Raw genomic sequence first — 25,426 nt, forward strand, 5'->3', positions numbered from 1 at the left:
GGGCACCGAAAAATCCGTAAAATGGATCAGGAAGCTCCATAATTGTCCATTGTGGGAAGTGGACTGAGTCCATTGCAGGGACGGTTGGCGTCGACTTCCGGGTTCTGCGTCTCCTCCGTTCTCCTGCTGCATCCATGTTTCGGTGGAAGATTCCGTCACAAATCGTGACGGAGCAGAGATAAGGCGGATGCAAGTGCAGGATAACAGTTGTTTATTTGTAGAGACAGGCAGGCAGACAAATCCAAAACGTGATCCAAAACGTAATCCATAAACATGCAAGAGGTCAGGCGATTGGCAAACAGGCATACACGGGGCTAGGCAGGAATCTAGGTCGATAACCAAAACAAGACACGAACTAGAACGAGGGACTGGAAGCGGAGAATCCAGCACGAACTAACTTTAAGCATTGACTATGACTGTGACTATGACTGTGACTATGACTGTGACTATGACTATGACTGTGACTATGACTGTGACTGTGATGCAAACTAAACTAACTCTAACATGAACCGTGACTATGAATACGCTACGAACTAAACTAACTCTAACCATTTACTTACTACTTACGACTTCTTAAACTTCCGCGTTGTGTGCTGGGAGGCACACGCTATATATGCCGACATGATCAGCGTCTCAACTGCTATCAGCTGAGAGCAATTCAGACCCACGTGAATTCCCAGCCAATGACTGAACAGGGAGGAGACATGACAGACATAAACAAAACACACGTGTCCCAATGTCACTACGGTCAACAGTGGAAAAGCAGGTGCTCGCGCATTCGCGCTTAGAGCACGCTGCTTCAAGGGGGAATCGTGACACATGGTAGTGCAGCAGGTAGTATTGCTGCCTCACAGCTTCAGGGTGCCTGGTTCAATGTCTGTCTATGTGGGTTTCTTATGGGTCCTGGTTTCTTCCTACTTACAAAAAACCCACCGGTATGTGGATTGACGACTCCAAATTGTCTCCAAAATATCTGCTCTGCGATGGATTGGAGTCCCATTGACGGTTTATTCCCATAATATGTTGTTCCCAGAATAGGTTCTGGATCCAGCATGACATTAACCAGGATAAGGTGCTTACTAAAGATCAAGTCAAGTCAAGTCAAGTGGGGTTTTTTCGTTCCTCTATATAGCTTGTATACACTGGAATGAAATGTACCATGGTGCAACATGGAACAGTACACAAGACTACATAAAGTGCAAATACACAACAGTGTGAGACGAGTGCAAAACAATAAATACACATAAGAAAACAATAAACACACAGGACAGTAAATACACAGGACAATAGATTTACAGAACATGGACTGTAAGGTATGTAATCTGTGTAATGTAGCAGCACAAGTATAGCAGCAATACTGCCAGCAAAAACGAGCTCCATAGTATAAAGTGACTGATGCAGCTATGTAATGTGCATTAGTACTGAGTCTTACACTGAGTCTTACTCAATGAGGGGGATCCTTAAATGTTATATGTAGAACCCTACAAGATTAACTACAACTAGAACACATTGATCTAGAACCCTTTTTCCTAAGAGTGTCTGGAGAATTAATTAGATTTTCTGCTTTTTCATGTACATGGCTATTACCTGGACTAACAAGTTGCTTATGAGACCATATGCATGCCTGTGAATGTGATTTAATAATCTCTGAAAATCTTTGGAGAATCCTAAAAAAGGTCCTCTAAGAGAATGAAGTCTGTTCTTGGGATTAAATTCATACCTCAATGCAATCAAAATTATGTTATGCAAATGCAGAGGTGTTAAGATAACACTAGAGAAGGCTAACTTAAAATTGAACAAAGACAGCAATAATACAAATAGCATACTCATTAAACCATGGGAGCTTTAGGCCAATTCAATATGGGAATCTTTAAAAACAAAAGAAGAAGAAGAGGAAGTAAAACATGTTGAGGTTTCCAGAATGATAATTTAACTAAGAACATGCTTATTCGCTCCTTTGTATTCATTAATCTTCAGTAGCTTCTTTGTCCTATTCATGGTTATGGTGGATCATGAGGGTTAAGGGTTGTCCCATTTTCATTTTCATTAATTTATAGAGCATGACATATCATATGTTTATTTCTTTATAACCTCTTTATAATCATATTTGTCCTTAAGACCCAAAAGAGGTATGATTACCCCTCAAACATATCATATCCATTTAAGAAAACACTTATTTATGCATCAATACGGTTAACCAAAATGATCTACAAGGTGGAATTGAAAAAGATCCATAAACTGTACCTAGTAGATACTGTGACACTGAAATAATATTTTTTCAGGTAGGGTATATGCTTTGCCAGAAACATCAATCTTCAGTTTTGATCGTCAACTCTTACAGGGAACACAACCTTGTTACTGGCACCAGTCCTCTGCTTTCTCTTGGTCTAAGCAAAATTCCTACACAATATATACTGCCAGTCAAGTTTTTTTTTTTTAAACTGATTCTCATACCCAGTGTTCCCGGGGTAGGATCTGGATCAACCATGTCCCTGACCAAGATAAAGCAATTACTGAAAGTGAGTGAGTACACGAAATACTTTAGAATTAGAAACGGGTATAAGTTAATTGGGAAATGTTTAACTTTTTATTTTATTAGACATAACTCTAAATGTAACTAGAAAAAATTATTCAGATCATTCAAATTAGGCAGTTTTAACACACAACATACATTATATGGGCAAAAGTTTCTGGCCACCTGATTATCACACCAATACTGAATATGATTTTTGAACATTACATTTTAGATTGAGTCCCTTTGCTGTTATAAAATCCTTCACTCTTCTGGGAAGGCTTTCCACTAGATTTTGGAACACGGTTGTGGGGATTAGTCTTCATTCAGTCACAACAGCAAAGTGATGTCAGGCGAGGAGGCCTAGGTGGCATTCTGCATTCCATTCATGCTAAAGGTGTTCAGTGGGGTTGAGGTCAGGGCTCTGTACAGGCCTTTCAAGTTCTTGCACACCAACCTTGGCAAACCATGCCTTCATGGAGCTCAATTTGTGCACAGGCGCATTGTCATGCTGAAACATGCTTTGGCATTATAGTTCCAGTTAAGGGAAAATGTAATACTACAGCACACAAAGACATCCTACACAATTCAGTGCTTCCAACTTTGTGTCAGCAGTTTCGTTTGTAGTTGATACCAACACCATCTAAATTTAAATGGAAGAAAAATTTAAACTTATAGTAATTTGCAGTCTTACAGCAAATGCTTCACCAAAGAAGAAGTTTCACTGCCATCTAAACATATACAAACAAAAAAGGCCTTAAATAGTCCTACATACACGCTCACCAGACCATGCTGTGTAGCTGTTTGACTGCAAATTAGAACGAGGTCAACTTATCTTCTCAGGGTTCTCAGGGTCCTATGCTTCCTGTTTGTCATTGTGGAAATAACCCTATATTCCCAGCGTCCTATGCTCACTCACTGACATTTTCTTGGAAATAACCCTATATTCCCAGAGCCTATGTTTCCATCACATGTTAACACATTTCTACATTATGTTCATGAAAAAATGTGAACATCCATGCCACTGTTTTTACAAATTTAGATATTCTGATATACTCATTAAATAATGTATAAAATAGTGTTAATTAGAAGACACATGTCTTTTTAAATTAGCTTTAAAAACATCTACATTTAGAGATATCCTTTCACAAGAACAGGGCTCTACGGTAACAATTTCTTATAGGATCACTTGTGCTCCTAATTACAAAAATTTAGGAGCACAGTCAAAAATTTAGGAGCACGGTTGAAGCTTAGTTTTTTAGAGATGGTAACATTAATGTGCCACAATATAATGCACAAGTAGGAATGAGAAAACTTGAGCTTGTCAATTATGACAGACTTTAGGAACATAGTGTGAACCATGGCAAATTAATTTACCTTCTAATAAACTAAATGTAATATTTTCAGTTAATTTTACAGACTGTATGCAAAAAAACCCAAAACAATTGTTAACCTGTTCCACCTTGTAAACAAATACAATAAACATCAATGTTCAGTCTTTGAAGTCTGCTCCTCTTAAATATATTTAAAGCTACACTATGAGACATTTTCCGCTGTCATGGTTCTGGGCTGGAGCCACTTCTCGACCCGCTCTGTGTATACTGTGTGTATATCTGAATAATCTCATATAGGATGTGTTTGGGTGAGTTCATTCACCAGTCAGATGAAAAGCGCTTTAGTTTAATGGTGTTCATTAGGGATGCACTGATCAGGATTTTTACAGCCGAGACCAATCCAGATACCAATCTTTTTTTTGTTTAAGCTTTAATCAGGAGGTCTGTCATAAATAGTTAAATGTAAGCTCTCTGCTCATGGTCATTGTTAATTGAGTTAAAATAATAGCAATGAGAAATACTGTTGGTTAATTGATAAATAAACAAGCATAAAATATTTATTTTAAAAGATCTTAAACAATAAATAGTCCTAATTAAAAATAGACTAACACAAAAATCCATATTAGGAAAAAGGCTAATAGCTTTTTAAGGAAATAGCCAACTAAGCTTAATGTCAAATTGATATTAAATGCAACCCATAGTAATTAAACACATTTAATTTCTCATTTTATTCAAATTTTATAACGTTATAATAATCTCTATATTTTATATTAAATGATGTATTTATAATAAGCATATTTTCTATCTTTACATTTTATTAGGTTTGTTTGTTTGTTTATCAATTTTAGATGGGTTCCCCCAGTACAATGTTGCCATGTCTGCTGATAATATTGTGTTTTGGAGGGAAATTAAATATTAAGTATTAGACATAACTCTACAGCTATTCATGAAATTACAAAAGAGAGGGGTTCCCCCATATCTTATAAGGATTTTACATTACTGGTATATACATCAAATTATAAAAGTTCAATGGGGTAGGAATGTATCGGCACCCTTTTGTATTACAAATGGAGTTTGGCAAAGGGGTATACTGTTACCTCTTCTTTATAACTTGTACATGGATGGTCTTTCTACAGAGTTAAATGAATGTAAGACTGGATGTGTAGTAGGTGATAGTCTTATTAACCATCTGATGTGTGCTGATGATTTAGTTATTCTGTCTCCTTATAGTGCTGGATTACAACAGTTGCTTGAAGTATGTTCAAGCTATGGTGTGCAGCATGATATAAAATTTAATACTAAAAAGAGGGTGGTTTTGATTTTTCAAACCAAAGAGGACCTTAAGCTAAATTTTCCTTCCTTTTATATAGGTGACCAAGTTTTAAACGTGGTAAATAAAGTAAAATACTTGGCTCAGATCAATAGTTATGATTTAAATGATGATGATGATGATGATGATGATGTGCACCGACAGTGCTGTAAGTTGTATGGACAGGCAAATTGCTGGCTCGTAAATTTTATGTGTACAGATGATGGTAAAATAGCTTCTTTCTTTTTTTTTTTAGAGCTCACTGTATTTCTCTTTATACAGCACACTTGTGGTGTAAATAAAGTAAAGCTAAAATGAAAAGCTCCAGGTGGCATTTAATGATGCGTTAAGAATTTTACTTAGGCTCCCAAGGTGGACAAGTGCAAGCCAAATGTTTGTATCTAATAATGTACCCACTTTGTATGCTGTGTTAAGGAATTATATGTATAATTTCATGTCGATTAAGTGATTCAAAAAATGGTATCATAATGTTCTTAAATAATATTACATTAAGTGATACAAGGTACTCTTGGAAGCATTGGACTGAAAGTTTGTATGTTTTTAAATAACGTCTGTTGTTCATAAATACATGTTTGTATGTGTTCTTTTTACTCTTTCCTATGGACCTGTGGGTCTGTAATAAAGAATGAATATACTGTATCTTGCTAACATACAGTATCAGTTAAACTCGCAAATCTGACTGGTCAGAAGGTGTTGATTGATTTTATATAACAGCAGCTCAGACAATAGTGCACCCACAGGGCAAATCACAGGTTTATATTAATTAATTCTAATACGTTATTGTTTATGTAGTAACAACAAGCACAGGAACTTTTATGGTAGACACTCAACATAAACTTTTTTTTTTTTTTTTAAACGTGTACAATTGTTTCTGTGAGTAGATGTATAGATTTTTTTAGAAGGAGTCACCAGTGTCAAGTGAAGAGCTTCAAGTTCAAATCATGCATCAGAATTGGGAAAAATGTGATTTCAGTGACTTTGACCGTGGCGTGGTAACTTGTTGGCACCAGACAGGCTGGAATGAATATTTCAAAAATGCAGAGATGCCTTGATAATAAGAGAGGTCAGAGAAGAATGGCCAGATTGGTTTGAGCTGACAGGAAGGCTATGTTAAATCAACTAATCACTCTTTACAAATGTGGGGAGCAGAAAAGCATGTCATAGGCACAACACTTTGAACCTTGAAGTGGATGGGCTATAACAGTAGAAGCAGATTCCACTCCTGCCAGCCATAGGTTCACGGAAACATTGCCTGGGCTTTTTCCAGTCTTCAAATATGCAGTTTAGGTGACTAATGTTACAGTATCATTTTAAGAAGCTGTTGTATGCTTAATAAAGATTCAAATAACATTCTGTGTTCACTGGGTTAGTGCTTACTTAATGTCTCCTTGTTTTATTTTTACTTGCTTTTCCTGCCAAATTTTAATTGTTAAATGCACTATACAAATATAATGAACTTCACATGACATCATTATTGGCATGAAGAATATCAGGGCAGAAGGGGACCATAGTTTGTGTATTTGTGTACCGGCTCTGTTTCTCATTCTTTACCACTGGAAAAATAATAATTGGCTTTTTTTTGTGTCATTTGCTGATAATTTTTGTTTATGTCCTCCATGTTCAGCGAAAAAGAAAACAAACAACAAATAAATAAACCCTTAAGTGATGCACTTCATTAAGCAGAAAAATTATGCTTAAAAAAAAAACAAAACAAAAAAAAATATGTGTTGCTTAGTGCTGTCACACTGATGAACTCCTCAACATCATAATTTGTGGAAGAATGAGTAAGTGATTGCACTATCAATTATTTGACACTAAAAAAAAAATTATGAAGTAAAACTCAAAGTTAACATAGGACTAAGTTCATTTAATACCATTAAGCTTAGAACTTTTGGTAGTATGAAGTTTACTGTGTTTCATAGTCCCTTTGCCTAAGCAAACATGGTGCAAGTGGGCTAGATTGTGCAGATTTATTTATTTAATTTTTGTTTAGACTTCATTATAAGATGTCTTGTATTAGACAGCAATTCATAGCTAACAATTGTGGATATACGCACAGGAAGTAACATTAGCATATTGATGTCTCATATTCTAACCTTACATTGTATGTGTGCTGTTCTGAGAAAACTTGTTGAATCAATTGGTCAAAATTGTTTTTCCCCCTCCATCGTATATTTTTATTTTTATTGCGATCGGTTGTTCGGTGGATGTAAAGCTGTGCATGGGATGAGGCACTAACATTACACAGTCGTTCACCTGGAGAGATCCTTGCTGAAGTGTGGCAGATCCCCTATTCCCTCTTTCTCACAAAAAACAAACACGAGGGCTCTTTATCATGCGACTTCGTCACTGCTTTGTAAGGAAACAAGAAAAAGGAGAAATAAGAGAAAATGTAGAGAAAACATTGGCTGGAGGATGCAGGCAGAGAAGACTGTCTGTTCTGCAAAGAGAACTGGAGGTATAGTGCAAAAAAGAACAATTTTTATACTATGCACAGACAAGAATCATATCATTCTTGTTTTTATTTTTGCGGTTCCTAACAAGCATTTGGATATGACATGCCAATGAATTTCTTATAGAAGCATTGTTATTGTGCTCACCATTTGCCCTCACCATCCCATACAAATGGATGGATGATAAACTGGATGCAGGGATCTGCCACACACTACATACTGTAAATAAATTAGATTTTATCTCATTGGCTGACTCTCATTGGCTGTTTCTCATCACTGTACTTGCAACAACTCACAGACAGGTTCATACAATTCGAGAATGTCATGAAAAAATCAAACATACTTGAAGATTTTCCAGCCTGCCACTCACAGTATATTATATACCTGATATAAACTTATATTGTACATATTATATTTTATGATTCTGTATATAGTAATGATAGGTATATTGCATATTTCTGCTTTATATTTTGTAATGATTCTTTAAGATTTTTAAGGAAAGTTCAGTTAGTACCGTATATCTCCCAGACGTATGCACGTATATTAAACATGCTGAGAATGTAGGTTTCTGTTTGGTGATTTCTGTTTGGTCACATGACAGCTGTTGGTTTGTACGCTCACTGGGCATATTATCAGGAACACCTATACACCTACTCATTCATGCGATTATCTAACCAGCCAATCATGTGCCAGCAGTGCAATGCATAAATTCATGCAAATATGAGCCAGCAGTTTTGGGTAATATTCACATCAACCATCAGAATGGGGGAAAATGTAATTTTGGTGATTTTGACGGTGACATGATAGCTGGTGCCAGATGGGCTGGTTTGAGTATTTCTACCACACAGATTGGCGCCAACAGCATGAATCCATGGACCCAACCTGCCTTGTGTTAACAGACCAGGCTGGTGGAGGTGGTGTAATGGTGTGGGGAATATTTTCTTGGCACTCTTTGGTCCTATTACCACCAATCAATCATCACTGGAATGCCCCAGCCAATTTGAGTATTGTTGCTGACCATGTGCATCCCTTCATGGCCACAATTTATCCATCTTCTAATGGATAATTTCAGCATGATAATGCGCCATGTCACAAAGCAAAAGTCATCTCAAACTGGTTTTATGAACATCACAATTAGTTAATTGTTCTTCAGTGGCCTTCCCAGTCACCGGATCTGAAACCAATAGAACATCTTTGGGTTGTGGGATTTTGTGGAATCCATGCCACGGAAACAATTTAGGCTATTTTGATAGCAAAGTGTTCCTAATAAAGTGCTCTGTGATTCTATATACTGGAATTATTGATGCATCTGCTTTCAGCAAACTGCTGGAATAGTAAAAACACTAACAAATGTGCTTAACTACTATAAAATGCTAAACTATAATAACTACTGGAGTAGCATGTTGACTGTAATATTATAATTGAGCCAATGCAGAAATTATTGGATATAACTGACTTTGATTGTAAGTCCCAGCATCACACCATGATAAAGTAAAAATAAAAGCTATTTAAAACATATGTTTATCTGTATGGTACAAATTGCAACCAAAAATACCCCCCCCCCCCCCCCCCCCCCCCAAAAAAAAAAAAAAACACAGTACCATTGTTTATAATAACCAGCGTGAAAGATGGACTAAAGGTGACTTTTTTCCTGAATTCTCTGCGTAGGTTTGACAGAGGAACATCTGATGTCACACATCACTATTACACACAACTCCCACTGCTCCACAAACAGCTTCGGTAAATTAAGTCTCTTCATGTGAGTATTTGTGCTGGAAAACTTGGAGGTAAATGTTCAGGGACTGCACCTTACCAATTATCGGCTCTGGATGGTCTGAACCAGCTCTCAATGTGCAGACGAGTGTAGTTACTTTTCCTAGTAGCTACCATGAGGGGAATCAACAGCACTATACTGGCTAACACTAATGACAAGCAACCATTATTTACTCATAAAGGTCTATGTGGTCAAAACTGCTAACAAGGGAAGCGTGGGACACACTAGAAAGCTCTCCTGGAAATAAGTTCAGTAAAAAAGAGAATAATGATGAAATCACTGGACCTTATTTTTCTTTTCTGTTAGCAGATAATCTTCAGTTTCACATGATGTTTTGGGCTGTCCAATAATCAGCTCATTTGGAGCAGTAACTCTATCATTTGTTTTACCACTAACTTCCTGTGCTGATATGGAACTGAAATCTACTGTACACTTTAAAACAGTTAGATCTAAACCTTTGGCTTGCTTGTATGGGGAAGGCTCTATGTAAAATGCTACAGCCTTTCAAGGAAGGATCAAATTAGAGACCCTTTAAGGGTGCCAAGATCTCTTAACTATCTAAAGAACCACTGAGGCAAAGAACCTATTTAAAAGTGTACCGCATGAAAGGAATAAAAGACACAGGAAAATAATGAAATGCAGAAATTTTACCACCCTGAAGCTGATTATTTTCCTGTAAGAGCATGACATGAAGTGTTTTATTTCTCTTATACAACAGCAATTGGTCACTGATTACATTGACTACATGATTAAATTGTAGCTTCGTATGTTAATGAGTGAGTCTCATTAAGCCATATTTACGTCCTGTGCTAGTCTCCTCCATACAAAACCCTGTGTAAGTTACTATAGAAACAATATTGTATTAGAATGCATTAATACATTGCAATCTAATATATTATAATTAACTAATTAATACAAAGCTTTGATTTGCTGTACAGACAGAACTATATTGTCAGAGCTGCTGTTACAGTATATAAAACATCAACTGACCAATCAAATTCCAGAATTCAACAGCCCTGTGGTATACATAAATGTAAATAAATAAAAAGGACATAATCACTGAGTGCAAATGAAATTTTCTTTCCCTAAATTTTCTCATTGCTTCTCTTACTTACACACACACACACACACTGGTCTTGTCTCCAATTACCTGTCGTACTTTGTACATTATATCTCCTATTTTTCCTCTAGTTTCCTAATATAGTCAGTGTTTCCTGTTCTCATTATCCCGTTACCATGGTTGTCATTTGTTTTTCTTTATCCTGTCTTCCTTGAAAATAGCTCAGTTTTTATGTTATTTGATGTATAAGATTCAGCTTCTCAGCGGCACTTGAAAAATGGACTTCAAAACTGCATCTGACCTTCATGTTCTTGTCTGCCTATTTTGACCACTGCCTACACTCTTAGAAAAGGTTCTGTCAAGGTTCACAATAATGGGTTCTTAGCTTCCCAAAAAGTTCTACTTGAAATACTTGTTGATATGGAAATGGGAATAGAGTTAAGGGTTGCCCAGAGGGACAACGGAATAATTTAAATTTAATCTGTTTTTAATAGTGTAGTGATTTTGATATTGAGCATAATAAACACAAATTAACACTTTTAGAAAAAGAAAATGTCTCATGTATCACAATCAAGTCTTCTTTATTTTGGGCCTCTGAGGAAACTCTTAAAGGTTAGATCCAGAATTTTACAAATGAGGATTTTCCTTTCAGAGAGGGTTCCAAGTAAATCTCCTTTAGAATACTAAGAACCCATAACCATCCAAAGGACCATTATGAAACCATTACCCCCAGTAGTGTAGTGTAGTAGTAGTAGTGTTTGTTTTGTTCTTGGTGCACAGTTATGTCACATGTCATAGCTGTAAATGCTTCTTTGGTTCGTTATCCGTAAGGGAAGCCTTAAAATTTCTATGTGTACCTTGACAAGGGCATCATAGAGAGTTTCAGGTGGAAACTCATTATGACATAACGACATAAGGCATTACTGTACTTCCAACACTCATAAGATGTTAAATCTAGAACCCTTCAGTTTGGGGAAAATCCTAAATCCCAAGTTCAGTGTTGTAGGTGTAAATTCTACAACACTGGGTTTCCCTATTATATAGAGTTCCAAATAGAGCCCTTTATCATGCCCTTGAGAACAACCCCCACCGCCTTTTTAAATTTTTTTTTTTTTTTTTTTTAACGAGTGTAATCTATACAGCTTATCCTACTGGGTCATGGGGAACCTGAAGCCTATCCCAGGGAGCATGGGGCACAAGGTGGGGGACACCCTGGACAGGGTGCCAATCATCGCAGGGCTCACTCACATACACTATGGACAATTTGGCCATGCCAATCAGCCTACCATGCTTGTCTTTAGGCTGGGGGAGGAAACCGGAGTACCTAGAGGATAGTACCTAGAACATTCTAACTCCACACACACAGGGCTGTGGCAGGTATCGACCCCCAACCCTGGAGATGTTGTGGATTCAAATACTGCATGTTGTCCCCACTAGGTACTCCGGTTTCCTCCCAGTCCAAAGACATGCATTGTAGGCTGATTGGCATTTCCAAATTGCCCATAGTGTGTGAATGTGTGTGATTGTGCCCTTTGATGGGCTGGCACCCGATCCAGGGTGTCCCCGGATAAGCAGTACAGAAAATAGATGGATGGATGGACTAACACCTAACACAGGGTGGCTGTGGCTCAGGTGGTAGAGCGGGTTGTCCACTAATCGTAGGGTTGGCGGTTCAATTCCTGGCCCATGTGAATCCACATACCGAAGTGTCCTCCGGCAAGACACTGAACCCCAAGTTGTTCCCGATGACAAGTTAGTACCTTGCATGGCAGCTGGCACATGGTGTGTGTGTGTGTGTGTGTGTGTGTCTGTGTGTGTGTGTGTGTGTGTGAATGGGTGAATGAGACACAGTATAAAGCGCTTTGGATAAAAATGCCATTTACCAATACAATGATGACCCTGGATTCAGGTTACTGTTTGTGCAGAGTTTCACACATTCTCCCAGTGTCCATGCGAGTTTGGGTTTTCTTATTTCTTCCTGCCTCTCAAAAGCATGCACGTGTGGATCGGCTATGCTAAAATTGCTAAATGTGATTCAGTTTGTGTGCACGGTGCCCCGACCTGAAGATAAATGAATGAATGAATGAATAAGCTAGATTTAGTTCATGAAGTCTGAATGAACTGTAGATATTTATTTGGATGGCAAATAGGGTGGCAAGGCTTATTTCAAGGGTGCCAGTTGCCACCCATGAGGCCACACCCCTCAATATGCATTTGCACCCTGCAGTCAAATGTTACACTCAATTCATAGAAACAAATATGATATCATAAAGCATAAGCACCATATTCATCAGCTGATTCAATATACAAGTTTCCCTTTCCCAAACTTTTGGAGACTAATGAAACGAAAAAGATTTTGCCTCTATGAATTGCCAGAAATTTTGTAATAAAGTCAGAATTTCCAATAACTTTACAAACAGGTTCATCGCTCTGTTCCTAAAGTAATTTGTAATGAGAACACTGGCTCTCTTTACTGATCTCAGATTATAGATTGTGTCTCTGGATCTGGCCTGGTACTGATGGAAAAATCACTGTGGCTTAGCAGGCTGCTGCTGTCACCGACGCCATGACAGAAAATGCCTAGATGTGATGACAGGCCAGCCAAAAGCCATTAAAGCCCTAAAATAAGGTTCACGTAGAGTAGCATGCTGTTAGAAGCTTTAACCGCCTGTGACATGCAAACGGTATGATGGCATTACTGTGGGACACCAGCTGGGTTTGCTTTAGAATATTACACAAACAGAATTGATGGATAATCTACACAGCACAACCGTTCTTTAGGGAAAACATTTTACTCCAAGTCATCTGTTCAGTAGTGTGCAGAGTCTGTTATTCTGTTTAGATTCAACACAGTGGTAAATTAATAGTTCTTTTCATAGGAATAAATGCTTTTAATATACATTGCGCTATTTAGGGAGATGATTTCTTGCACATTCAAGGTTCTCCCCAAGGACTCAATGACCTCCATGACACTAATAAAGCGAGGTGATTGCCTTTGAAAAGTAAGAATTATTGTTAATCTTTGAATCGGTAAATAAGACCTTCATATGATTCCAAAACACAGAGAAATGACTCAATCTCACAAGTTCCTATGAAGCACTGCTCAGTTCCAAAACCTTATAGTGAGTTTAATACACTATTCCACCATCTCTCTACCTGGAAATCTGTAGCAATTTCATGAATCAGTCTCCTTTTCACCTATTGACCTGGCATGCACTGTGCAGAGGGCCAACACCATTAAGACCCTCTATTGTTGAAGTGAATGATTTCCACTTTCTTCCTACCAGCCATCAGTGAGTCCATTTAGCTTCTGTAAAGGGTAGTTTGGTGTCTATACATGGCTAAAATGGGATTCATAACATGGCAAATTTGTGGCAACTGAGTGAGTCATGGAATTATACAACTACTTTGTGTTATTCTGCCAAGAAACACATCTGTAGGAATTCAAAACATGCTTATTCACGACTCCATAAAATCCTTGCAATGAAGGGAAATCATAGTTTAAATATGAGCTTCTTGCATGAACAAGTCATGAGAAATGGAATGGTATGAAGAGTACTGTATCTACAGTAGGTAAAACATGGCAACATAATGCAAGTGTACTTTATGTATAAGATCATGATGGCAGTTCACATACATTTGGAAAGTGATGGAAAATGTATATGCAAACAAGATGTTTTTAAATATTACAAGAAGCTCTCATATTTCTCATTTGCTTGTTTATCATTTCAGATTCATTTTACCACTGAAGTTAAAGAATGGTCGTAAAAACAACAACAACAACAACAACAACTAACTAAGAAGAATGGGATCATAAAGGAGGACAACATAGCTACTGGATTCTTTATATATATTATAAACACTCAAAATGTATTTCTGCAAATATATTGATCAAATTTAATCATAGCTTTTATGAACGTTTCCAGAGTAAACATCTTAACTAGAGAAAAGAGTATGCAGAATAGTTTACTTGTACTTCCAGGTCAGCTTGGTTCACACTGTTATTGCACTACAATTACAAAAATCCAACTACTGCTATACTTCTACTTAGTATATTTGTAAACCAACCCTAATCACTGTTAATGACCGTATTGCAGATTTGTGGATGTATGTATTTTTAGTAATAGCATCCAGTAAGGAAGTTGCAATTCAATTTCGTTGTTATACAATGACATTAAAGATATTCTATTCTATTCTGAAATGTACTGCAGTGGGCATTTTTTCATATTCTGATTAATAATTATTTAATTTTTAAAAAAATTTGTAGAAGTAGAAGGAACAATAATTTGATGGAAAAAAGAATTAATTTCCCATTTTAGTTATAAAATAAAAGTAAAAGTTGTTTTCCTAATTTCATAATGACAACCCCCCCCCCTTTCCCCCCCTCCCCCCCCCCCCCCCCTCGACTGGAGATGTTACCACCCAACATATGCGCAGACAGAAACACCTTAAGAGTCCTTGCATCCAGGTAGAAGGTGACATTGCACTTTGGCAGTGTGACAACTCTGCTGTTCTCTGCCAGTGCACAGGAAATCAAAACCAAGTATCAGAAAAACCAGAGAAATAAATGTAAAAATAAAATAAAATAAATAATAAACAGCCAAAAGCTGATGGTCAGCATCTACCGGGTGATTTGCTGGCTCTGGCAGGGAAAAGCAAGGTCAAAACAGGAGCATGAGGCAGCTTGAGGATGGAGCATTGGGGAATATACTCACTTTGAGTGCTAGACTTTCTGTCATTCTTGACATTGGGCTGATAAAAAGTACGCTGTTCAGCACAGTGTGCACAACAGAGCTCCCTATTATAAATGCTGGGTATCAGAGAGTGGCGTTGCAATGAACAATCTTTTCATTAATGCAAGGAAAACTTTATGATCCTTTAAAGAGACGCGGTGTGTTCTAACAAGCATTAATGTTAGCTTTAACTGATGCTGCTGAATTATGTCTGAGGGAGCTCTCAAATTTAACAGGCTCCAAGAGAGCTATAACATCACACAAGGAAAGAACAACCTTGAGACTTCTCAGAAATAATATAGTGCTTCATGGATTAGTATGTATTATACCAGAGTGCTGTGGAATTCTTGAATATGATTGGTCAGAAGTTGTTGAATAATTTTCTGTAACAGCAGCTTTGAGAGTAGTTTCATTTGCAAGGCAAAGCACAGGTTTTTAATTAATGTGTTAGATGTAATATTCCATCACTTCACATAAACAGATGTGTAATGGTGAGGATTTCTGTGAGAAGATACCTATTTAACTTTTTGAAAGGAGTCTCCAGTGTCAGCCATTTGTAACAGTCAGCTGTTCTTTTAAGTTTTCTGGACAGAGGGTTTTTTTCTCTCCCTGTAGCATGACAGGCTGCAGTTATTTGTCTGATTAAATTCAAAAGAGAAAAAATAAAGGGAGGCTGGTGAGGGAACGACTGTTCATAGCTACTATAATGTACATGATAGCAGGAAGTAAATTGTTTCAAGGATGTTCCACATCATTAAAAGTAACTATCAATGGATGAAAGTACTCTACTCTGTGTTCTTTAACAAATAAAACTTGTAATCGTTGGAAAATTGCTATGGCATGAGGAAATTGTCGCTGATTATATTCCTATAACAGCATGCCCCATCATGTTTTCTTCCTTACAACAAAGACAGCACTAAAAAACACGTTTATGGAAAAGCATTAATTCCACTTCAGATTTCACTCAAGTATGTCAGAAGTTATATTCATTATAAGAAGAGAAAAAGATATATTAAAGAAATATATATGATAGTTCATTATAATTAGATGATGGCAGAAATGGTCACACTTTCACGTATTAATTTAACATTTGATTTTAGAAACATGAAACCAGTTTATGTATGAAAAGGACAAAAAAAGAAAACACAAAATACAGTAATTACTTTGAACATTAATATCTTTTCTTTTTATTAAGACAAGAACTCTCCATTTTTGTAAAAATGTCTAAAATGAACCAATACAAAATGTGCATGGGAATGTGGATATTTTTTGTTTTCATTAATACACAGTAACATTGCCCAAGTACAGCAGAAAGACAAAAAAATAATAAAAAATAAATCAACCTAAAACTACAGTATGGGTGATAAACATCCAAAACGTTCAAGTGATCCAACCCATCTGGAGCCAGACTGATAAATATGTGGCGTTTGTAACTGATGCTTGTCTTTCTGTCTTTTGATATCTTTCAGCAGTTGTTTCTTTGTAAACTTGGTCTGAAATTAATACTCAACATTTTGTGTACAGTGCACCAAATATTAAAGAACTACATAAAAATGTACAACTGTAATGCAAAATTTCACCGTTTCTTTTCTCACGTCTTCTGATTCTTCCAATTAATTCTTATTTACTTCGTTAATGAAAGGGGGCTCAATGTTGCAATCTACCTGAGATGCAAACATAGCTTTTGTTTGTTGTAAGTGAACCTGAGGCAGGGTAGAATCAACTTAAAAATCAAGTAAGAAATTAATTTCAATTCAAAATACATCATTAACACTGTTGCACTATTTAACAAGGGGGCATCAAAATCAGTGGAAATAACGAATGTAGCCATATAAAAGAAGATAAAATGCGCAAAAATCAAAATTCCCAAATTCACACTTCACCACAGGCAGTTCGCGGTTTTTGGACCTTTTTTTTTCTTCCACTATACAAATAACAGACAAAAATGGAGGTGTTTAAAAACAACAATTTTGCACAACGCTGCATTTCCATAGAGTCCTATTTTGGACATTCAAGTCCTCAAAAGACCACAACTGACACATTTAAAATAGGTCTAACATATCAAGTTTAACAAAATGTACACCGGCCCAGTCTAAACAACCACTGAATCAGTAAAACGGTATGTTTTTCGTTTTCCACATATGCGAATGTTGACGATGGACTCGGAGATCTTGCGTGAATTGAAGCCACCAGACTTTTGACCAAAGCTAAACGAAGTCCACTATGGAAAAGTCACACAATCGCACATCTCTACTTACACCTTGGAGCTGTAAGACATTCTTTCTGTACTGTGCTTTAAAATATTAAGAATAAAGAAGCTTTCTAATGGTCAAATACATACTGAAAGTTTAGCGAAGGTGTATTTTTTTTTAAATAACAAAATATAGCAAAGCGTGACAGTGATTTGTCCTTAACCTCATCTGTCCTATTTACACACAAGAGGTCAGCAGGGCATGGTGTCTACTCAACAGCACAATGTGACGAGCAAAAACCATAACTTCATAAAAAGTACCCTCAGCTTTAAACTGATCGGTTTGCACTTGACATGAGAGGAAGAGTCGGAGTTCTGGAAAACGACATTCACATACACTTTTGTCAGCTGAGCTACAGATGCCTATATATATATTTTCACATACGTGAAATGAAGCTTTTTTCTTCATCCAGAGGGTACAGGATGCGCTTGGAAGAAGGCCCTGCTTTCTTCTTTTTTTTGTTTTTTGTTTTTGTTTTTTAAACCAGATGTCAGAGAGACGGCAGAAAACACTAGTGTGTTTGGCGCATTTGAATTCTGTTAGCTTCAGCGATAAAGTGTAATTTACAGAAGGTGAAAGACAGTGCGAGTTAAATTAATGATGAGCATATATACATCGCGGGGGCTGATCAATTCTACTAAACCGTCTGGGAATTCCTAAATCAATGTTCCTGTTGTTCGGTATCTACACACTTTGCCCAACTTCCTATCTGACTCTTTCATATTTGAGCGGCATGTTGGCAGCTTTCAAACAATTTGTGGCCGTGTTTTCCGTCATGCTGGTGAAGTGAAGCTGAGGGCCAGGGCCAATTTATAAAGGTTTGACTTTAGTCGTTTATTGATTTTTATTGTAAAAAAGAAAGGACTTGCTCCAAAAAGCCAATTTCTCAATTGACATACATACAACTAATATATCGAGTTTAACGAAATCTACACTGATCCAGTCTAAATAAACCCTGAATCAGTAAAACGGTATGGTCTTTATGCAAACGTACAAATGAAATGTGTGAATCGAAAAGAACAGACTTGTGACCAAAACTAAACAAAGTCCATTATGGAAATATCTATTTATACCTTGTAGCAGGAACATAGTAATGTATTTACGTATGTTTTGAATGGTTTTAGTTTGTTTAGTCTAGATCACTAATCACCAACCACTTCCTCGAGAATTCAATTCTAATCCTAATCCAACAGAGCCAATCAGGTAGGCTGATATGTAGAGAATGTGGAGGACTGGAACTGAATTCTGAACAAAGTTAGCAATAATTTGTCTGTATCTTTAATAATATAATCAGTTACTTTTAACAAAATTTTGTCAGCACTCAGATTAGCTGCACTGCTAATAAAGCTAAAGGTAATCATTGAAGTCAAATGTAGCAGATTGATATGTACCGTATCACGGCTGGGGCTCGTCATCTTTACCACATAACTACAATGTCTACATGAGGAAACATATTTGGCTGTTTTAAGATTTGTCCTTAGGTAGTATAATGATATTATAGAACATCCCACAGTCCAAAAGTAACATCTTGGTTGCATCCTACACCGTCAAGTCGTATATACTGAAACCAAAATCTAAAACCTACTAATAGACCCACAGTTTGCGTTGACAATATTTTAGGTAGTCAGATAAGCATGTGCTACAGGACCATCACCACCAGCTCAAGAAAGCTAGAGCATCTAATTTGAAAGACAAAAAAGCCTAAAAGCATTTGACCTTTTTTTATGTCATGACAATTATTTTGCCATTATGGATTTTTTTTTTTCAACAATTCCAGATGAAATAGCTTTAAAAAAACAAAAAAACAAAAAAAAACAAAAAAAAAAACAAGACAACATTATACCAAAGCAATAAATATCCACAAAAGGCTTTCAACACCATCTAGCTGAGTGCAACCAAACAACGTGCCTCTGTAAGTGCAGCATGTCAAGATGAAAATAATTCGCCTGCACGTCTGCACATTCCAGACGAGTAGCAATGCCTCAAGTGTACTGGCACATGTAATTTGAAAAACAAACTGATGAAAACGAGGCAATATTAAAAAAAAAACAAAAAAAAAAAAACCATTTTGTAGCAATGCAGAGAGGCCTGCCAGGCCAGAAACAGGTGCAGTCCTCCACTATAGTACTAACGTAGAACCGAGTAGTATTGGATGGTCGTTAACATGTCATACTTTTACTTTTCCTCATTTGAATTCTTTGATATTTAAAAGGTGATGCACATGTTCTGGATTTACTAAAAGGATGCAGAAATGATGCCATATAACCTGGCCTTCTCACAGTATAGAAGGATATGATGGGATTTTGGTTTGCAGTAGAAGAACTTGATGCCTACACAGTGCAGGAGTGTCTTGAGGCGCTGTGTATATTTACCCTCATAGGAAAGCAGACTGCGACACTGGTAAAAGGAACACAGATAAAGGTACGGGGCGCGATTATGTGTTGGGAAGCATGACAGTCAGGAGTTCAAAACCAAAAGCTTGACAGAGAAAAGAAATTCAGAACAAGGCACAGAAGTTTCTGCAAATGGTCAGAACTGAAGAAAAATTAAAAAAAATAAAAGAGTACCAGCAGTTTGGGAGGTGTTCAATGGTGAAGCATTATAGAGTGATACATGGTAACATCTGGCAACCACAGCCCTTCCCTTCCCATCCCATCCCATCCCTCCATCCCCTGACCACTAACCCTTTATCCCCACCAGCTCCGGCTCTTCAAAGACAATGGCTAAATCATCTCAGGTGTCCATGTAGTCTACATCATTCAATCCCCAGGAAGAAGAACAAAAAAACAAAACAAACAAAAAAAACATTCCCAATTCTTAACCCCTCCATGCCCCTCCCATCCCAACCTTCCAAAAAAACAAAAAAAACAAAATAATAATAATAATAATATTAATAACACCACCAGAGATTTGTACAATCAGATATAGTATTCCTTCTTTTCATCCGAGTTGTTGTGTCCACCTTCAGCATTGATGATGGCCGTATCAGCATCAGCTGCGTCATCTGCCCCCTTCGCTTCATGTGTGAAGTAGGTACCTGTGGAGAGTTTCAAAGAAAGGTACAATGATAAAAGTAATACTCTGTACACCCTACAGCATCTGACTGACGCAACAGGCGGATCTTAAAAGACTGTCTGGAGTGGCTTCTTTAATTTACAGCGAGTGTCGATCACACTGACATTAAAATGCGAGTTGGATGCCTCTAAGTAAGGTGTGTGCAGTGCCGCAGGCTGTACCACTACACTGCTTTTTATATGCAAACGTAGCAGGCGCCTCAAACCAATTTCGGATGATAAAACATGGGAGACAGTTTGATTACAGAATACATTTCCGAAGCTCTCATTTGCAATGGCAAATGAGCACCATTAAAACCAGCAAATCATCGCAAAACGGGCATGGCACATGTTTTTGAAGAACAAGCCTGTTGATCGTTTTGTTCAAAGTCACCATTAATTTATGAAAATATATTCTTCAATTTCCATGAAAAACTTCTCCAAATCAGAGACACTGGTGTTTTCCATTCACGCCGACTTGTGCTACAGGATTAACCTTCAAAATGTAACAAGGTGGTAGAAATAACAACGCCACTTCAAACTTAATTTCCGAGTGGTATTATTCCTGTCCCTACAGTCTGCCGCTTGATAATGAAAGCAGTAGCCTCAATGAAAATTGCACTCTCTTCATAATAAAAACACAGAACTCCAATCTCAGCCATGCACCAGCCACAAAGAATCGTAGCATTTCCACAGAAAGTCACCGCACCTCCGCAGAGTCCTTCCGACCAAAAATCTTGGCCTAAATAATTACTAGGTCTCTTGACCTCATCTTAGAACGAGTGTGCAATTTGTGTGGAAATGAGCTGCCTACGTACCTTTGTGTCTTGCGAAGTATCGGCCCAAAATGATAAGAAGACAAAGCATGGCGAAGACAACTACGGCCACAACCCCTCCGATGACAGCATGGTCCACCGCTCTTTGAGCTCCTGCTCCTGCTCTGGAGTCTACTGGGACAAAAACACACAAAAAAGTGTACACCTTAAAAAGAACCGATAAAACGCTACTGCAGAAGTCTCAAAAAAAGCAAATAGCAGGGTTATGAAGATTCTCAAAGGGTTGAATCCCTTAGAGTGTGTCTTAAAAAGCAATTTACAAGTGTCATAAACAATTTACAATCTGACAAAACAGCAAGCATGTTATTTTTTTCTGTTTTCCTAAAGAAGCATTTTAAGTAAGTCTGGGAACTGGGCAGTATCTGTTTAAACTTATTGTCAAAGGCCACTGGTGTAAAAAAAAAAAAGGCCTCTTTTTAATGGACTGGATTTTTTAATGGACGTCTGAGTCTTCAGATAGTAAGAAAATGGAAAATGTTAGAACATTTAACATATAATCACATACAATGAGCATTTTTTAAAAAACAAATGAGTTAATAAGCATTTTTATAAAATGTTATGTTATTAGTCATTTTTTATTACCACAGCTCATAAGAAGTTTTGCAGGACAATTAGCTGAACCCCCTGCTTAAGCGAGCAAACAAACCACCGGGGCTGTTGGCGAAAAAAAAAGTACTGAGGAAAGCAGAGTAGCAGTTGACAGGGCAACAATTCTCATAAAAGAGATAGGGTTTGACTTGAAAAGTCCATGTCCTCATATCAGTAGCATAAAAGCTCAGTACTACACCTTAAATGAATCTGGCACTGAAATACACTTTGTCCTCGAGACTAAAAATGTGAATCACAGGCAATTTTTAAGAAAGATTTCTAGCACTTCAGGCCGAGAACAAGGCAGGCACCTCAGATGCAGCCTGCTGTAATGATATGTGAAGTTTATTGATCAAGTGTAGGGATCCATGACAACCCAAAGTTAATGCTGGTTTGTGGACTTGATTGGTTCTTTCACGGTGAAAAGGAGGCTCAAAATTTTTCATCAATATTTCACACTCAGCTCGGAAATTAAAGAGTTTGGTGGGAGATGGGAAAGGAAAATGGGATGGAGCCTGCACTTTGCCAGGAGTCAACATCATCTTCAACTCACATCCAAGACAGTTCAAGCTCACTGTCATAGTACAACCGAACTTACTGGTAAAAGCAAAGAACTGAAAATCATGAATCTTAACACAGGCACATCCTCCAGTGCATTTCAACGTCTATATTTACTGTTCCATAACGCCTAGCCAAAAATTCACCCCCTGACTTGATTGAAAAAGACAGTGAGGAAAAGGAAGAGAAGCAAGGTCTGCTGGAGCGGCCGAGCAATCCAGCGCTTGGTAATCCAGTCACGAGGAGTTGATCAGCCCTATGTGTTTACTCACAGCAATCTCACACACACTCATCTCTGGTCTAAATCTGAGGGCTGGGGGAGTTCAAAAACAAAAACCGACAGACCACAACTTATTAGAGGATAACAAAAACCATGAAAACACACATCGGTGTGCTTGTACAACATCCCACCCAATCTCACCTTATAAACAACTTGTGTGTGAGACTTGGAGCAGGGGGAAATAATACCACAGTAGTAGCTGCCAAAAACAACCAAAAATTACTTGACAAACCTGATAGCATTTGTAAAGACTACCCCCAGCCCCCCCGCCCCAATTTGCAGACAGCAGATCCAATTAAAGTCAGTAGGAATCTACCTGACACCCAATTCACTCTTGTCAATGAGGAGGTAAAGACATGGTTTAACACACTTTCTTATTAACATGTTAATGTGAACTAGGCTCCATCAGCAGCCTTCCAGAAGGGGTACGGAGGGATAAACATGTTATAGAGTCACTTCATTTTGAATTTACCTGCCACCTAGACAGGAGACAATTCTTGACCAAATATGAATGTATTTAGTCAGATAAGGTTTAGTTACATCAATGACAAGTGTATAATTGGAGTAACTAAGCAGTAGCATGTCAAATCAGGTTTTCATACCATTTGAAAACATTTAATCTCATGCTCACGCACCATTTCAGTTTAATCCATTCGTATACAGTACCTGTTGAATGTTCCATTCTGATTGGTCTGATTGGAAGATTAATTGATTGATTAATTTTCAAAAACAGCAACTCAGATCAGTTCTTGCTGCAAGGTCTATACTGATCTATTAGTTCTAATACATTATTGTTCCTATAGCAACAACTTGCACAGGTATGCTGGACACGACAAGTAAACAGATTAAGAAATATATAATCATTGATATGGTGGCATTTTCTGTGAGGAGATGTTTATTTAGCATCTTGGAAGGTGTGATTAGTGACAGGGTTTTGTAACAGTTAGAGGTAAAGCTATTACTATAGTTAAACTATCGTGAAAGATAACTATAAATGGATAAAATGTACAGCCTGTCATTCCTTTATTAAAAAGGTAATTGGCAAACATATAACAGCAGATCCCACTGTGTTTTATTCCTTACATATTATACTTGAAATATGATCTAATCATGACAGCGTTGTCGCTGTTCAGAGTTTAGTGCTGTTATTCTGCCTTGGTATATGGGACAGATAAAAGTGTTAAGCGTGTCATCATTCATTTGATATATTGCCAGTCTGACCATTGGCTCTGCTAAACTGGAGATTGAGTGAACTTGATAGTAATTAACATAACAAATGGACTAAAAGTAATGGAGAGGGCTGTCCTATCTCATTTAACTTTTAAAGATTTTACAACTCTCCATCCAAGCTCCCTCCTTCCCCCTCTCCACTTCTCTCAACTGTCGGAAGATAAATGAAGGGGTGTGCAGAGAACAGCCACAACAATGAAGGAGAAGACTGGAGCTAGTGCTCCTGCTGCATGTGACAGTACACAGGTATCCAGAGCAACTCTTCACACAATGAAGGAATTCTAATTCAATAAGGGTCCATTGTGAGCCAACCAGTTTTGGTAATGTGTAATTTGAGAGGCAGATGGTTTAGAAGTGAGTAATTCTCAAACAACCATGTCTAATTTCATCTAGACAGTTTGCCTCCAGAATATTCAATAATTCTGAGAAATTGGGATCTTAATGAAACCCCTGAAACCTGCTCTCATCTCAATTGAGTATAAATAGATAAGATAATCAAATGTATTGCATGCTGTTTGTTGGTGAATGATTACCGCAAACAGTACTCGTGTTTAACATTTAGAACTGTAATGAAAGGGACTTGAAAACTTGTGGGGTTAAAAGAAAGTGTGGGGGAAGGTTTTTAGGCATGGTTTTCGAATGCTTCATTTGTAAAGCTGGGTCTAGAGGCAGTGACTGTGGAGTTGGCTCCTTGGGAAGGATGATCATTTCTTTTATAATGACAAATTTGAAGTAACATTTATTACTGTAAAGACAACTATTAAAGGAAGGCCATTACTGAATATTGACACCTACCTCAGTTTAATCATCGAAGATAATTGACAATAATCATTGTTGGAATAAAAAACGAAGTAATTCCCTTTCAAAATACTGCACACCAACACTAATTTCAAATGAACACTTGGTTTCAGGTTGCAGTGTGGACAGAGTACAATGGTATAGCATAGCATAGCTCTATCCAGTTTTTGGACAGAGAACACCTTCAAAAATCTGTGTCCTGTGGTGATGTAGGATTGTTATGGACTCCTGGCATCCACGCCAAAGCCTACTGGCTGGACTGTAAAGGAATACGAGAGACAACCTCTGTATATGGAACTCTGCAGGCTCGACCAAAGGAAAACCTTCAGCCAAGCTCAGTTCTGGCTGGGATTGGCTTATGGGCAAGAGCTGAATAAAAGGACTGTGGAAAACCAAGTAGAATTGTGTAACACCAGAAACAGACATCTGTACCAATCCCAAATATCTGTGTATAAAACCAGTGGGTAAAGAGCAAACAATTTCTTTAAAATGTACTGGCACAGGTGTTTATGCAACACCTCTGAACCTGTCTGCTCTCTGCCATATGGTTTTCTAAATGTGCCTGGATCAATTCACTGCATTAGCTTTTAGATTGAGTGGAAAATATGATTAGTATCAATTTGAGCAGCTTTGCG

At 37.5% G+C, this 25,426-nt stretch overlaps 1 protein-coding gene across 6 annotated transcripts in view; it reads right to left on the minus strand.

The window, feature by feature from the left end:
* Positions 1-16,355: 16,355 nt before the first annotated feature.
* cadm1a (cell adhesion molecule 1a) overlaps positions 16,356-25,426 on the minus strand; it is a 339,864-nt gene continuing 330,793 nt past the window's right edge. For 4 of the 6 annotated variants that reach the window (XM_053687692.1, XM_017493089.3, XM_017493082.3 and 1 more), the window contains 2 exons: positions 21,320-21,448; positions 16,356-20,485 (listed from right to left, as the gene is read on the minus strand). In XM_053687692.1, the coding sequence (XP_053543667.1) occupies positions 20,367-20,485; positions 21,320-21,448 (248 nt within the window). In that variant the 3' untranslated portion in view covers positions 16,356-20,366. Of the gene's footprint in view, positions 20,486-21,319; positions 21,452-25,426 lie in introns of all 6 variants that reach the window. The other 2 variants (XM_017493088.3, XM_017493084.3) reach the window with 1 other exon arrangement.

This window comes from Ictalurus punctatus, chromosome 18, assembly GCF_001660625.3.
Source record: "Ictalurus punctatus breed USDA103 chromosome 18, Coco_2.0, whole genome shotgun sequence".
NCBI classification, from domain to species: domain Eukaryota; kingdom Metazoa; phylum Chordata; class Actinopteri; order Siluriformes; family Ictaluridae; genus Ictalurus; species Ictalurus punctatus.